Source organism: Kwoniella shivajii, chromosome 11 (assembly GCF_035658355.1).
Source record: "Kwoniella shivajii chromosome 11, complete sequence".
In the NCBI taxonomy this organism is placed as follows: domain Eukaryota; kingdom Fungi; phylum Basidiomycota; class Tremellomycetes; order Tremellales; family Cryptococcaceae; genus Kwoniella; species Kwoniella shivajii.
In genome coordinates, this window is record NC_085918.1 from 19,895 (window position 1) to 35,839 (window position 15,945).

The 15,945-nt window shown below is 44.8% G+C and overlaps 5 protein-coding genes across 5 annotated transcripts; 4 read left to right on the forward strand and 1 right to left on the reverse strand.

The window, feature by feature from the left end:
• Window positions 1-336: 336 nt before the first annotated feature.
• Window positions 337-2,301, reverse strand: IL334_007456 (uncharacterized protein; the record flags this gene model as incomplete). Its single annotated transcript, XM_062939146.1, has 11 exons — window positions 337-370; window positions 429-614; window positions 666-776; window positions 825-894; window positions 944-1,100; window positions 1,149-1,595; window positions 1,645-1,702; window positions 1,752-1,812; window positions 1,863-1,935; window positions 1,985-2,042; window positions 2,090-2,301. 11 exons carry the CDS (start codon window positions 2,299-2,301, stop codon window positions 337-339), a joined length of 1,467 nt encoding a protein of 488 aa, XP_062795197.1.
• Window positions 2,302-3,153: 852 nt separating this feature from the next.
• IL334_007457 (uncharacterized protein) lies at window positions 3,154-5,281 on the forward strand (the record flags this gene model as incomplete). Its single annotated transcript, XM_062939147.1, has 11 exons — window positions 3,154-3,292; window positions 3,349-3,360; window positions 3,405-3,701; window positions 3,753-3,787; window positions 3,835-4,035; window positions 4,134-4,150; window positions 4,192-4,214; window positions 4,261-4,493; window positions 4,537-5,103; window positions 5,154-5,213; window positions 5,261-5,281. The coding sequence occupies 11 exons, from the start codon at window positions 3,154-3,156 to the stop codon at window positions 5,279-5,281; spliced, it is 1,605 nt and encodes a 534-aa protein (XP_062795198.1).
• An 853-nt stretch (window positions 5,282-6,134) lies between these two features.
• On the forward strand, window positions 6,135-8,089 carry IL334_007458 (uncharacterized protein; the record flags this gene model as incomplete). The annotated part of the gene is made up of 9 exons (XM_062939148.1): window positions 6,135-6,388; window positions 6,474-6,723; window positions 6,777-6,798; window positions 6,863-6,874; window positions 6,928-7,132; window positions 7,195-7,615; window positions 7,676-7,771; window positions 7,824-7,885; window positions 7,954-8,089. The coding sequence occupies 9 exons, from the start codon at window positions 6,135-6,137 to the stop codon at window positions 8,087-8,089; spliced, it is 1,458 nt and encodes a 485-aa protein (XP_062795199.1).
• Window positions 8,090-8,907: 818 nt separating this feature from the next.
• IL334_007459 (uncharacterized protein) lies at window positions 8,908-12,598 on the forward strand (the record flags this gene model as incomplete). The annotated part of the gene is made up of 14 exons (XM_062939149.1): window positions 8,908-9,293; window positions 9,353-9,438; window positions 9,511-9,643; window positions 9,700-10,639; window positions 10,702-10,721; window positions 10,784-11,377; window positions 11,444-11,460; window positions 11,527-11,592; window positions 11,646-11,689; window positions 11,743-11,765; window positions 11,823-12,061; window positions 12,119-12,204; window positions 12,251-12,348; window positions 12,406-12,598. 14 exons carry the CDS (start codon window positions 8,908-8,910, stop codon window positions 12,596-12,598), a joined length of 2,925 nt encoding a protein of 974 aa, XP_062795200.1.
• Window positions 12,599-14,388: 1,790 nt separating this feature from the next.
• On the forward strand, window positions 14,389-15,712 carry IL334_007460 (uncharacterized protein; the record flags this gene model as incomplete). The annotated part of the gene is made up of 5 exons (XM_062939150.1): window positions 14,389-14,514; window positions 14,580-14,646; window positions 14,711-14,958; window positions 15,051-15,264; window positions 15,321-15,712. 5 exons carry the CDS (start codon window positions 14,389-14,391, stop codon window positions 15,710-15,712), a joined length of 1,047 nt encoding a protein of 348 aa, XP_062795201.1.
• Between the last annotated feature and the right edge of the window lie 233 nt (window positions 15,713-15,945).

A 15,945-nucleotide genomic window follows, 5' to 3' on the forward strand; every position in this document is an offset into this window, starting at 1 on the left:
TCTGATGACGACGTCTGGTTGAGTGAGGTTGACTCGACTTTTGATGGTGATGAGACATGATTCAACTTTTCAAAGATGACGTAACATCGCTTGAAAGCTATCCTTTGATGTTCTTGTGCACCAGGGAGAGACAAAATCATCCTCTTTCTAGCAACATGACAAGAATCAGCGTGCTCTACATGTCATATTTATGATATGCATTTGTCTATTGATGTCGTGATCATTTATCTCAAAATTTGACGTTATTGGTACATTGACTCCCTCGGTAATGGTAGATCTCCCGGTCACTCCGCAAGCACGTCGATAGAATTGATATGATTTCATCGGTGTACCAATCTAATTCCCACTGTTATCAGCACAGCTGAATGAGCTACGAAAAGTAATGGGTTAGCGGTTGGTTTTGGCTTTGATCATTATGTTTGACTGACCTGCCCACATCACCGCTCTTGAAGTTATTGTTAATGGTGACAACCGCTGCATAGGTTCCCGCCACCATAAGGAACCAACCAATGATAAAGTATGACAAGTTCATAATCATCAACAGGGTCCAACGACGAGTTCCTCGGCTTGCCGAGGTCCAGTTGTCCCACATCCACATGTACGACTCCATTTGACTGTGATGTTCGTCAGTGATGAGTACAGTGTCAGCTATCGTTATGACTTACATGCAAATGAGGGTACCAAGGAGAGCGCCGATAAGACTGAGGAGATCGTTGAAGAAAGGGATTGCTTCGGCAATGACGAAGCCGATTCCGCAAGTGAAGACAACACATCCACTAAGGTTACATTAGCTAGTGTAAGAAGCAATTGGGTCGCGCACTTACTACCAAACCATATAATGTACAGGTGTGTTCTTGGCAAGATGTCGAGAGTTACGGAGAACACGGACGAACACTAGACTAGATGATGAGTACAGGATATGATACATGATCTGATTACTCACCGTATTTGGCCGCGGTATGAGCGTAGAGCGTACCTCCGACCACTAAACCGGGAAGGGCGAGTCCATAACATACTTTTTTGACGATGAATCCGGCACTTCCCAAAGCAGGAGATGCAATGTATTGTCCAACGAAATGGTAGGTGACGCAACCGACAACCTAAGAAAAACTTAGTACTGGTACTGACGTGGAGGCGTGTGAACTCACAAGGTAGATCATGGTAATGAATGTTTGAGCCGCTACCACACTCTTCGAGTATTGAGCTGGGTCTTTCATCTCACCTACAATATTGAAGAAGTTTGGTGTACCAGCATAGGCGAACACCACGATGGAAACGGCATTGATAGCATCCACAAAGGTCGGAGTTGCAGCGACCTTGGTAATGATAGTAAAGGGTTCTCCGACAGGAGCCAAACTGGGACGATCGGTCAGACCCGCAGCAACCATCAAAGTGATGACTGCCGAAAGGATACTGACAAGACCGACCCAACCCAGCCACGAAATACGACCGAGTGTCTGGATAGATGCAAAGAATGCAACAATGATAGCACCTACAACAACCCATACAACTGTGCAGGTGGCATGCTCAGTAATAGTGTTGAAAGCCACAGATATGGACAAAAAGGACGCTCCAGCGATAGCTACGACTTCGAGCTGAGGCGGTATTAGCGCGATGAAGAAATGCAAACAAGTCGCTACTCACCCAAAAAGCAAACCCGATGATCTCTCGTCCCACAGGACCGAACATGATGTGAGCAGCACTGATCATATGGTAAGCACAAGATTCTAAAAAGGAACAAATGTACTGACTCCGCTACAGTATAGACTTCAGGATGTTTGAGCTTGAAGTAACCGACGACCAAATCAGACCCTGTTTCTATGTTAATAGGTGACAACTCCGATGCGCCGAGTGGTACTTACACGTAATGATAATTGCTAAAACGACGATGACGATGATTCCTGGAATGAAGCCTAATGTATCTAGGACAGCCGGCTGAGATACAATGTCAGAACCAATCAGGAGGACAGGGGATCCCACTCACAAGTCCCAAAACACCAAGACCGATTTGAGTTTTGAGTTCCAGAACCGATGCTCGGATCCTACACTCCTTAGCAAAAGCCCGGTACAATGAATGAGAATAGCTCACCAGCCCAAATTTCGATAATTCGGTCCGTCTTCGTCTATTGTTCCCCATACTGCATCAACTACTTTGCCATCTGTCCTAGGACGGTCTTCCACATTCGCTGGTTGCGCCTGGTCAACTTCTACCTGACCGTTTTTTTTCTCGGACTTCCGCTCGGTGAAGGGATATGACTGCACCGTTGAAGCTTCGAGATCTATTGTGGATGATCGCGACATCGTCAATGATTCAGTTTAGGTCAAATGTGGGGATTGACTTTTCTCTTTCCGCTGTTTTAATGGGGAACTAGAACGCAATATCCAAAGCCTTCTTGAGTCGGCATGTCATCCGAAGTAAGATGAAAAACGAAATGACGAGGGGTCTCCGTGCGGCAATGCCGAAGAAATGCAAATTTTTCTTACTCGAAATAAAAGGATGACTTGGACCATATATTTCAGCCCTTCCGGTACAGCCAGGACACGCGGTCTTGGGCTAAGCGAGGTTTCTTAGCTGGTCTTAACGAGCTTATTCTACCCCGTGGGTAAGCATTACAAGCTGAATTGTCTGTCATTGCGCGCGAGATAAGTGCTTGGCAAGATGAAGGATGCGATTTCAAGACGGGACTTTAAGCCTGCTTCAGCAGCGATGAAGTCGATTTGATGAAGAGTGAGTGACGAAGTTCTGGCAAATTTTCTTTTTCGTCAACTCCACACGTGGCTCGTTAGTCACCGGGTCATGTGTCCGATTGCTTTCAAGTGTATTCTCACCGGTGACTCTTCCATTTCGCTGGCCCAGGTCTCTCTATGGTATCTCGAAGTTCCCAATCTCAAACCATCCCACTCGTCGTCTTATATGTCCCACATCCACGACATGATCAATCAACATCGTCGCCATAACAAAGCATGACGTTTGACTTGAACCGGGAGGCATCGGACTTGGCCGAAAGCACGACGATAGGCGCGATGTGACGCAATTGTTTGGGTGACTAGATTATAGATTTTCGAGTCAACGGGTCATGTTATATACCTTGCACCTGTCTAAGCATTTTTGAGTGAGCTGAGGTACTCCTTCTACTCATACCTTTAACAAAGATGTCGCCTGCACCAACCCTACCGGAAAGTCTCAATTTAGAGCATCATGTATCAAAACGAGTTCGCACGATTCAACCTAGCACCATGAAGGCGCTGGGAGCGCTTGTAGGTAGCAGAAAGGTACTGACTTTGGCCGGAGGTATGTGGGAAAAACATGCCTGAGCCTGTACACAATAGCTAACCTGCAACACATAGGGACACCGCATTGTATGTACGGTCAACTCCTTGAAGTGCTTACAGGTTCCCCGCAGCATCACTATTTCCCATGTCCCATGCAACTTTTACACTTCCCAGATTGTCTACTCTCAATGGAGAAGTGAGCGACTGGCAGGAAGGGCAAGCAGTAACTGAGCTGGCACATCTGAAGAAAACTGGTCCAGGAACAGAGAAAGATGAAGGAGGCATTCTTGATTTGAGGGATATCCTTCAATACGGTTTGAGCAACGGCTATCCCGAACTGGTACATCAACTGGAAGAGCTAAACACCCTTCTCCATGGAAAGACGATCTCTGATTCGAGCATCTACATAAGCTTAGGAAACACCGATGGTACGTAATGATTTAGAGCAGAGATTCTTCCTTTTTTGATGGCTGTTTTAGGTGTTTCCAAGGTCTTCCAACTTCTCGTCGAGCCAGTGAGTTCGTGTATTCTTGTGAACACGCCCGCGCTGATACGCATTAGGACGTTGATACGGTTTTGACCGAGGAATACTCTTTCGCATCGTCCCTCAATTCAGCTAGAGCCAAGGGTGCTAAATTACATCCTGTCAAGGTTGATGGTGACGGGTTGATACCCGAAGATCTGGAACAAACGCTGAGTACTTGGGATGTTCAAACACAAGGGCGTAAACCCCATCTTCTATATACTATACCTTGTGGACAGGTGAGTCATCTAATGTGGGACTTTGACTGATAATGCAGAATCCTACCGGCTCAACGATGCCACCAGAGAGATACGATGAAATCTATAGGATCTGTCAGGAGCATGACGTAATCATGTGAGTGCTCGTATATCACACCCTATGCTGAGTGATCGTAGCATGGAGGACGACCCTTACTTCCGTAAGTCAATCATTATCAACCAAAACCCCCGCTAACCTCTCTTCAGCCCTTCAATTTGCCGCGTATGAGGCGGACATTGCAAGGCGTGAAGCGGATTTAACCAATACCAAATCGCGACTTCCCCGAGCACCAGAAAATGCACAAGATGATGATCCGCAAGTTGTTGCCAGAATTTTCAACGAATATGCCGGGGTCAAATCTTTCCTATCTCGGGATGTTGACGGTCGTGTGGTTCGAATAGATACCTTTAGTAAGGTATTTGGTCCGGGAGTTCGATTAGTGAGTGGACATTTCATATCTACTATATGCTAAATGTTCGCAGGGATGGGTCACTGCGAATTCACAATTCGTCGAGAGGCTTCTCCGTATAGGGGAAACGACGACCCAAGTCCCGAACGGTCTCAGTCAAGCAGTACTCGCATCTTACCTCTCCGACAAACATTGGGGAATTGGCGGTTTCATTCGGTGGATGTGGGGAGTGAGACTCGAGTATCAAAAGAAGCGAGATTATTTCCTGGATAAACTCGCCATTCACGTCTCATCTGAACTAGTATCGACCGTCCCTTGCGGTGCAGGAATGTTTCAATGGCTTCGAGTCGACCTGTCTTCTCATCCCCGTTACAATCGAAGGCTCATTGGCAGTTCTGCCGAAACAGCAGCTAGTTTGGCGTTAGATACCGCTGGTCAAGAACCAGTCATTCCACCTGGATTGGCTGTGAAAACCAGTAATACTTCTGCGGTATATTCATCAAATACTGGTGAGCTAATGGACGAGCTCTGGACCCATTTGTTAGAACAAGGCAACGTCGTGTTGTTACCCGCCAAAGCGTTCCTTGTAGAAAAGGATGGTGTCGATTCATCGGATCGTCTCAACTACTTCCGAGCGACTGTGAGTCTTCTGTTAGCCTCGCGAGGATCTCTAATTAACATTGATTGTAGTTTGCGGGGGATTTGGAGAATATCGACGCTGCTTTGGCAGCCTTCGGTTCGTCAATCAAGGTGAGTCATCTGCATGTGATTGTCACTCGGCTAAGCGATATTGGTAGGTATGGTTTGAGCGAGGTTGATTGTCAGTTGGATTTTGACTACAAAGAGACAAGGGTTGTATAGCGGTAGCTGGTATTATGTGAAGGATTTCGTTTAGTTTCGGAAAAGGCAAAGTGTGCATGTCTTCTGAGATTAGGCAGAAGAGCTGGCTCTTCCGATATAGTACAGTGCCATACCTGTGCATTTCGGAATGCGATCAAGGGTGTCATTTCCATAAAAAGCCACAGCAGATTCTGAGCGTTCTGTCGTGCTTGACTAAGTGACTTTTGCGCACGGCCTGAGAACGATGCCGCGACTCACCACTTGAGGGAAGGTTGATGTCAGTGTGGAGAACAGTCAGTGCACAGAAGTGCAGACATATTCGTCAAAGATCTGATCCTGTCCATATCAGCTCAAGACTCATTGGAAGTGGAAGATAGACTAACCAAATGAAAATAAAGTTTACGTACCCTTTCTAAATGAACCTCCAAAAGGGTAAAAATCAGTAACCAACGCTTCCCACGCGACAAACATCTGTGCCGTAAAGGTTCCAATCGTGTCTGGCTCTCAATTAACAAGAAGTATTATCTCGCGACCTGTCTTTTCGATTTTGTTTATGCATTCTTTTGAGGACTCTTCCTACTTGTAGATCCATTTCACTCTCCATTGTCTCTCTCGTCTGTCTTCTCCATCCTGGCGAACCAGCTTGGCTGTGATATCTGGCGTTGTTCGAACCCGCCCAGCCCAGATAGAAATTTGGCTGCCAGTCGCGTTCTACCTCTACTCGTCGTACTTGTAATTCAGAGTGAGTAATCTTGTTGTGAGCTTGAAGTTCGTACTTACAGTTCGTATTTGTCGTCTTCCTAGTCATCTTCTCATTCCTTCCAAATTATCATGCTCCGAGCAAATCAAAAAATATATACCTCTTACGCTGCAGCAGCAATAGCTGTTTACCTTCTCTTTGGTCCATTGGGTTTAGGTCATATTCCTTTCTTGCCAGATGGTATATCCTCTAGCTTCTCTCACGCGGGTGGAAACACGAGGGATGGTGGAATTAGATCAACAAGCCCAGAGACTGACAAACTGCTAAGCTTCAAAGCTTCGAAAATCGTTAATTTTGCTCCAGGTTATACCGTGGTGGAGAATTTGTGAGTACTTATACTCTCTGCAAACGGTCGATCTGGTACAGCCCCACAAGCTCGATTCATTGCTGACTCAAGTCCTCGTTTCTAGGTATTGGCACAACTACTCTTACATATTCGTAACCGATCAACCATGGCATATACCGAAGCATGATCTGATTGCCAACATGCACGTTGATACCAGGATACCTTTTAACGGTCATGAAGAAATCAAAGTGTATGGAATCAGAATGCCTCCTGTTAGTCCGGAGGTAAAAGAGGAAAACCAGATAGGACATTCTATACTCCTTGATGAGGCTATTGCATTGTTCGGGAGAGCCAAAGAATTGGATAGTCCAATGGTGAGCTCGCCATAGAATATACTATTTGAAGCAGACACTGATCGAACTAGTAGATTATCAATAACGACGATAATTGTGAGTGCCAAAGGTACCGCCCAAATTCTTTCTGAATGAGCTGATATGAACTCGTCTTCGCCAGTCGTCTCTCATTGTGAGTCGAGCTAGACTTTACTGGCCGCCGTGCAACAGCTGACATGTTTTCAGACTACCATTGGATCGGTGAAACATTCCTTGGAGCTTGGAGGACGTGGTCAAATTACGCTTGGAGAACGGGTCTCACTCTTCCTAACATCAAAGTCGTCGCATTCACAAAGCAATACCACAAAGCTGAAGCTCCTCCAGGCAGCAACGGAGCCAACTGGTGGGAAGATGCACCTGGAGCCAACAAGTGGTTTACTTCCAAATTTTTGTGAGTCGCATTGTCACCTTCAAACTCGAAATTGTATGCTCAGATCAACACTCATATCCCAGCCCTGGAGTGTCGTTCGAGACTAAACCTATCTGGCAAGAGCGTGCAGACTCCAATGAATACTATCTCATCCCTCTAGCTTTGATAGCCGACCGAAGAGGAGGACATAACGGCCCTTCACACGCTTGGAAGCCATGGGGTGATGCCTTGCGTCTACCTGTATCTTCCGACTGGTTGGTTAACCTTCGAGATCGAGTATTATCCGATTATGTTGGTCCAATCAACCTCAAGAAGCGTACGAAACCTCATGTCATGTATCTTGAAAGACAGGGAAGTGGAAGGGAATTGGTACCTCAAGACCACGAGGCTTTGATGAAAGCTGTCCTTCAAGTAGATGAGGATGGATTAGCAGATGTGACTATCAAAGCTTTCAGTTCGAGTATCCCTTTCGCCGATCAGGTTGCGGAAATCTCAACAGTCGATGTGCGTATAACGTCAACCAATCTTTGATCGTGCTGATTTGCGGTTGATTCGTCCCTCTAGATCCTAATTTCTGTGCATGGAAATGGTCTCACTCACACTTTGTGGATGGATCCGGGTTCTTCCGTGTTTGAACTCCAACCCGCAGAGTGTACCGTTGTAAGTATTACATTTTGTTGGAGTGCTTTTCGTCGCTGATCCCATCTGTCAGACCGATTACTCTCCCCTCGCTATCGCTGCTGGTGTTCAGCATTACCTCGTTCACGAGACTAGGTAAGTCTGATTACTCTCCTTCGGTGACAACCAGTCGAAGCCTAATTTACTGACTTGAAACATTGCAGCTTCTGTGTTCCCGAAGAATGCCCAGGTCGAGGCTGTCCCGGACCAAGAGCAATCAATCGGGATGACATCCGAGTTTCGGCTCATGTCGTCACCGATCAAGTCAGACGAATCATCAGGAGGATGAACAAGGCTTAAGTCTAACCGTATCCGGTCCATCTACATAATCTCTACATATACCTTACATATATACATCCATGTTCCTTCTTGCCTAGAATGTTTCCTAGATAACACGATCTCGTCTTTGGGTTTGTCACGATGCATCAAAGCTTATTCTGCTGCACGTATTCTGACAATATGCCACTGTAAGGATTTCCGGTAATAACGAGATCCGGTGGTGTTCATGGTCCTGTTCTAAGCATACTCGTTTTTACATCTTTGCAATATCGACTTCAACACTTATGCGCTATCTCGCCGTGCTATCGCGAACAAACTACAGCATCAGATGCACTTGTTCCCATTCGTTAATGTCTTTTGTTCTTCCTACAGGTCCCGACTTTTCCCTTTTCCCCTTGCGCACACACTCAACACAGTCGCACAGGACACACTATGACGTCTCATCCCTTTCGAAGGAACAATAGGCAAGGGGCCAAAGATGGAGAGCAGGATTTGCGACAACAGTCGGAATGATCCCCGTTGTGATCGGCAACTACATTTGTAGAATGATGAGGTGGCGAAGGCATGATGACCCATCTGTTGTGCTGAGCGACAAAACACACTTTAGGGGAATACAACCGAGAACTAAGCAATAAGGTATCGTGACCCAACCGTCCTCGCACTGGACAGAAGTGGTCCGGGCTGGTTTGTAATCTAGCAAGAGTGAGACCATCTCAGCCTTAATTCTGAACCTTGAATTCTGTCACATTTCCTTGACCCATCACTAAAGCCAATCTGATACACGGTGTATACACTAATGATTGCATTCACATTTCTAGACAAAATCGGTGTAAAACATCATGACAACATCACGTCCAGCACCTTCCCCATTCATTCATTCAGGGTATACGGATCTGATATCACTGGTATCGTCTACACCATCAAGGCTAGGTGCAAATCTTGCATCTCATTCACCCGTGGGCATCTCATCACAAACTAACAGAGGTCGATATCGCAATGTCGGATCCAGGTTTCCCGATGAATTTCCTGGATTGCCTAGAGCAGACTCATACGCTAGAATAATGGAAGAACAGATTCCCGCTGCTTCTAGAGGTGGAAGAGCAAGAGGTTATGCCAGAGGTGGAGGAAGGAAAGGTGCTATAAGTGGAAAAGAAGCATTCTCAGGTAATGAATTAAGAAAGAGGAAGGTGGATAAGAGGATGATCGGGCATCCTACGGACTTTAGGTGAGTATTTTGTTGCATGCCTTAACATAAAGGATCTCCCTAAGACGGATATGGGATAGACATATCTTCCACGCATCGACATTTGAAGAAGCGACCCAGTTGTTAATGCGTTGGTCTATGGAGGGTGTAGGAGATAAGATAGGTGGTGAGTCGTTTAGGCTGTCGACTCTACTCCTATACTTTACCTTTCATATAGTGCGATGCTGAAGTCTCATAGATCCTGCCTGGGCATACCCTATCAAGGAGCTGGTGAAAGTTCGAGCTAGAGAACAGCAAGCTCGAGCAGTAGCTGCTGTTGTAGAAGCCACTGCTCGTACACGTGAGCTGAGAGATGTCGATATCAAAGATTTGTAAGTGTACATCAACAATAACCGCTCCATCATTTTTGTTGACACGGATACAACAGAAAACCGCCCGGCACTTTGAGAGTCGTCAATGGGCTTCCTTCATCCATATACTCAACCACCAATACTCTTCTCAGATCAGCAGTTGATATTCAAGCTCCACCAAACGGAACAAACAATTCCTTATCAACTGGTCAAATATCAATATCACCTTTTCTAGAAAACGGATCAACACCAAATCTCATAGCTAATTTTCAAGGATACTTTGAGCCTCATAGTAACACTGGCTTGAGAACGCCTACTAGCCCGTTGGATAACCCTTTCAGCTCTCCACCATCAACTGCTAAAAAACTTGTTGGCGGAGAACACAAACAACGCGGAGGAAGCACTCAACCCCTTCAGATCAAGAAAAAGTCGCTACTCCCTGTTCCGAATGTTCAGGAATCTCAGGGGACTAAACTTGAGGGAGTCGTTTCTGCAAATTCGCTCCCAGCCGAAGAGGTAAAAATCCCGCCCACACCTTCTAGTCCACCTACTCCAAGAAGTAAAAAAGACTCCAGACCTAAAGCTCAAGATATATTCACCACATTACCATTCAGAATTGTGAAACCTTCTTTACCTACATTGGAGAAAGCAATGTCAATCGCTCTGTTCTTCGAGCAATATTATCATGCTCTGTTGAAGCCTCCATCCGTACACGCAGGAGCATCTTCTTCTGCCGCTAAGCTTGTCCATCCAGGCAACTATGTTCTGAACCGTGCGAGAAGATTGGCAGCTTTAGAGTCGACTTTCGCTTTACCAGAAAACAGGTACATGTCTGATGCAGAGAAGGAATCGAGAAGAGATGAACTAATAAAGGAGGAAGGTATAATTTTGAGGGAAAGAAGAAAGAAGGTCGATGTCAAAGGATTTGAGTTAGGCAGAGTTATAGGTCATGGTGCTTTCGGGGTCGTTAGGATCGCTAGAGAAAAAGCAGGAGAAAGATTAGTGGCAATGAAGCAGGTGAGTGAAGATGGGATGTCAATCACGAGTCGATGGCTGACTGAGTTGATGTTGAAAATTAGCTTCGTAAAGCAGAGCAAGTGTCTATTTTCCCTTTATCGGGAAAACTCGATTGTACAGCTGACATTATGTTGGTATCCATAGTATGCTTCGTAAATCACAAGAAGGTCATGTTCGTGCAGAGAAAGACCTATTAGCTGCAGCAGCGTCGAGGTCCTTATCGACCGCCATATCTGGGGATTCGAGCAAATCATCTTGGATAGTTGAATTGTATTACGCTTTTCAAGATACAGATCATCTTTACCTGGTACTAGAATTTATGGGAGGAGGAGATCTACTAAATCTCTTAGTGGAGAGAGATACTTTCCCAGAAGAAATGACAAAATTTTACGTTGCCGAAATGATCTTAGCTTTGGAAGAAACGCATTCGTTAGGATTTATACATCGAGATATCAAACCTGATAATTTCTTATTCACCAAGGATGGTCATATAAAAGTGTCGGACTTCGGTCTTGCAACTGATCTACATTGGGCCCATGATACGAGTTATTATGAACATCAAAGACTTGCACTTCTTAAAAAGCACGGTGTCGATTTAGAATATCCAAGCACGAAAACGAAAAGAATGAAAAAGGAAGACGTGGAGAAGATTATGGGTAAAGAATGGCTGGAAGAAGGTAAAGGTGTGCTCACTTGGAGAGATGGCAGACGAAGAGCTTTGGCTTATTCAGTTTGTGGGTGAGTGATCTCGATCATGAACGCAAGACGGATGTAAGTCATGACGCTGATGATCCCGATCACTAGGACAAACTCTTATATGGGTGAATTAGCTCCTATTATTTTTGTGTTGAAATGTCAAATACTCACTCATTCTACAATGACATCAGCCCCCGAAGTCATTCGTGGCCAGGGATACGGATTCAGCTGTGATTGGTGGTCTTTAGGGATAATTAGTGAGTCTAAAAACAATGTAAGCCAGAACGCTGATTACGCTGTTGTGGCACAGTGTACGAGAGTCTGTATGGGTATCCACCGTTTGTCAGCTCATCGGTAAGCCCGATGATATACATTCACTGCTACATGATCTGATGTCTCGGTTTTAGCGACATGTGACCCGACAGAAAATGTGAGTGAAGTCGAAAATAAACCACTTAGCTCGCTGAAACTATAATTCTGATCGCAGCCTCAATTGGCGAACGACACTCAAATTCCCGCCTAAACCTAGACTTTCTCCGGCATGTTTGGACTTGATGACTTCATTGCTGTGCGAGCCAGAAGATCGTTTAGGTACTACACCTTTGGAGAAGGCATCTGTACTTACAAATAGTACCTCACGCAATCGGTCATTAGGGAGAGGTTTAGGGAATGACGGAGCAGAGACTATCAAGAAACATTCATGGTTTGAAAATATCGATTGGGAGAGTGAGTATACTTGAAGGAGCGGATTGTCGTGCCAACTGAAATACTGCCTCGACACAGACTTGCATAAACAAACTCCACCTTATCATCCTGATCTGTACGCGGAAGATGACACGAGGCATTTTGATGATGACATTCCCGATGAAGTAAGTCCAACACATATCGTTCAGAGTATTCTAACGGTGTACTTAGCCTCTAGCGGCAGCGAACGGAGCAGCAGCGGACGCTACTAAAGATCCGTTGTTGAGGGATAAAACTCACGGAGCACATTTGCTAGAGATTAGGAAAAGGTATATCGATCATTTCGTACTATGATTCGATTTAAGCTGATTCGTTACATGATGTAGTCTGGCGTTCAAAGGTTGGACGTTCAAATCCCCATCACTAGTTGAAAAGCGATATGGGCATTTGACTCCGAACAACTTGTCGCACATGAGAGACTTATCAGAGGAGACTGTTTATGGTGATCAAGGAGAAACGGGGCGTGAATGGGACCGTGTAGATATGGGAACTGTCAGAAATAGGGCTTTATCTTTCTAAATTTTCGGACTTGACGGACGAACCAACTCTTACACCGTGAAGCATCTTATACACGGACAGTTGAGGTATTGGTGTGATATACAAGTGATGGTACGTGACATACTATCAGTTCGACATGCTTGAGACATCAAATGGAATCGATTCCATTCATATTCCGAACAGTCAGTGATCGCTTGAGAGGAGCACAATTCCCATGAAAGATCTGGCAGGTTCTTGCACGATCATTGATTTATATCAGAGCATACGGATACATGTTTTCTTGTATATATCCGATCCCTCTCCCAAATGAATCCAATCCAAATCCAATCTTAAATTCATATTACAATACTGAAGAAAGAGTTGAATTGTTTATCCGGATTTACCAGCGGGTTGTTGGTTCCTGTTATTTCCACCATAAGTCAGCCCAACATCCCCTCACAACGTTCACATGTAAACAACATGATGTAAATCAAAAGAATGAGATGTGTAGGTAAAGATCAGATAGGAGCGAAAGACTAATTTCTAGATTAAAGTTCGTTCATGCTTTATTCAGAGTGAACTATGCTTGATTAAAGTCTCATCAGAGTAAAGGGAAATGTATATTGAGAGAGATCAGGTGTGAAAGAACAATAGATCGAGTTCGAAAGAAATCCGAATACTCACATTCGTCGTTTTCCACCAGGAGCAACAGTGACGTTAACGCTACAGACATATATGATCAGCTGCTTGTTTTGGACGAAGAGTTCTATGGTGTGTTAGGAAGACTCACAATCTGTAAGTTGAGCCAATCAAGATTGTTTTCAGTGATCAGTATAACCCCTATAATCATTGTTCAGTCTCCAAAAACATACCGTCGGTTGTACTGCATCCTCTTCTCTGTGAGGGGAAAATGAAGATTGTCAGCAATTGTCCTTGCTTTACGAGCACTCAGACTTCATCTGGTATGACGCCACCCTACATCATTAATTCGACATGCTTCTGTTCCTATTCTCTCCATTCTCTACATTTGTTCACTTCTCACGACAACCATAGAAGGGACGTTACTCACTTGCTCGACCTTTAGGGGTCTTTTTCTTCTCTTGTTTCTCAACTTTAGGAGCCTACAACACACCACAATATCAGTCATCCGATCCTATCCTTTCTTTCTCCCATTTTCCACATCTTCTAATAGGTAGATCCACGATACATCCTGAGAGATCTGATGCTTACTTGAGATCTGACTTTACCCGCACGAGCGAGGGAACCGTGGACCTTACCCATCTTGACTAAATGGAGAATGAATTGGTGATAGCGGTAGATTTGATGATAGAAGATGAGATGAAATGGGACAGTTTAAACGACACTCGATCAGCATGTGTCGTTCCCAGTAACGATTGCGATGAGTGTCAGTGACCTACCTAATGTATGTTGTTGATTTGAGGGATGAAAGAGGGAGATCGATCAAGGATGATATTAACCTTTGTGATTTGATGATTCGAACAGCGAGTGAGGAGTGAGGAGTGTGGTACGGTGAGGAATCAGTTGAGAGAATCAGAATTGGTATAGGAATGGGGGAAGGATTTCGCCAATTTTGGACAGCGGAGTTTTGAGCGGCGCGGGACTAGCACGAGTGTGGCACATTTGATGCCGAAAAGATGGTCAACTCGGCTTTTACGTAACCAGAGCGAAGGCATGTAAATCTCGTGACATCAAGATATCCGTCAACCTGTTTTGTTATGCATCTTCCCTGGGTATTTACTCGATAATTTCGGATCAAAGATCGCTATGCGATCCGTATACAAATCAAGACGAAGAGAGAGAGAGACCTCGTCATGACAGACGACCATGCTATTAGTCGCAATGGAGGCTCGCCGACCAAGCAGGCAAAGCTGAATAGCGGAAAGGATGATCGTTTGACGATGGCATATCTGGGGCCTCCAGGTACATACGGTGAGATGGTTAGTATCTATGTAACGAGTTCATCCGGCATCATTTGATCATTGATATCGATTGTACGGTGTAGGCTGCAGCAGCATTCAAATCATGCTATAATGTTGATATAGATTTGGTGCCATGTCCTAGTATATCAGGTGAGCGGATCGAAGGATTGACTGATGTACACACTTGACGCTGACTGCTTAACAATATCATCAGCGATTTGGGAGAGAACAGCCAATTTCCATGTGTTACCTTTGGAGAATACAATACATGGAGGTGTAACGGAAACTCTCGATTGTCTGCTATCGAACTTAAACCCTTTTACCGAGGATGAGTCGAGTATCGAGAAGGTCAAGAGAAAGAGAAGAATAGTAGCGGATTTGGCCTTACCTATAAGTCATTGTCTAGTGGTCAGAAAGGGAACTAGAAAGGAAGATATCAGGTGGATAAGGAGCCATGAACAAGTGAGTCAACTCATGTCTACTGCTACAGAGGGACGATAAGTAGTTTCAAAATGACTTGTGGCTGTCTCGATGTGATGCTGATGGAATCATAGGCATTGGGGCAATCATCTAAATATCTCAAAACACAGTATCCTGGTGTAAAGCTGAAAACATGGCCTTCAACGGCAGGAGCAGCTGTCACTCTGTTGAGTCCGTCGGACGAAGATTTAGCGGAAGGTCCCGGAGCTGCGCTGTGTGCAAAAGCGGCTGCTAAACTATATCAGAATGAATTAGACATCTTGTTTGAAGGTACCCAGGGTATTTCCGGTGAGCGACATATCCTACACTTCGCCGTCAGAATCATCTTAATATTTCCTCTTTAGACAATTACACGCGGTTCATCCTTTTATCAGACTCAAAAACAAGCTCTACACATACTCCTTCATCGATACCGAATCCAAATCCGACAGAATTCTACATTTTACCTGCTGCTTCAGACATAATACCATTCTTACAATCGAGTCAAATACGTAATATACATACACGACCAACTCCAACGTCAAGCTCAGCTCAGCAAACTGAAGAAGTGAATAGCAGCGGAGAAGTATGGAAATATAGGGAGGAGAGATTTCCTACATTGTACTTCATCGAGGTAGATCAACAAAGTATAAAAGGTGATGTTGCTGTCAAGCGGAATGAGGAAGGCGAGAACAAGGAATGGGCTTTAGGGAAAGCAAGCTGGAGAGTAACGGACACGCAGCTGAAAGCTATATAGAACTATAAGGTAAGTCATGTAGACGTAACAGTCGGACATTAACGTCTGTATACTAATCTCCTTGTTTGATCCCTAGCCATTACAACGTCTCCATAGTTGTCACGCCAATACAATGCGACGCCAATGCAGAGTGTATATATAAACAATATGCATTTCAGTCAATCAATGATCTTTATATGCGAAGGTTTAAAGCTAGACTGTATTCTCTTCTCCAATGATATTTTACGACCAGA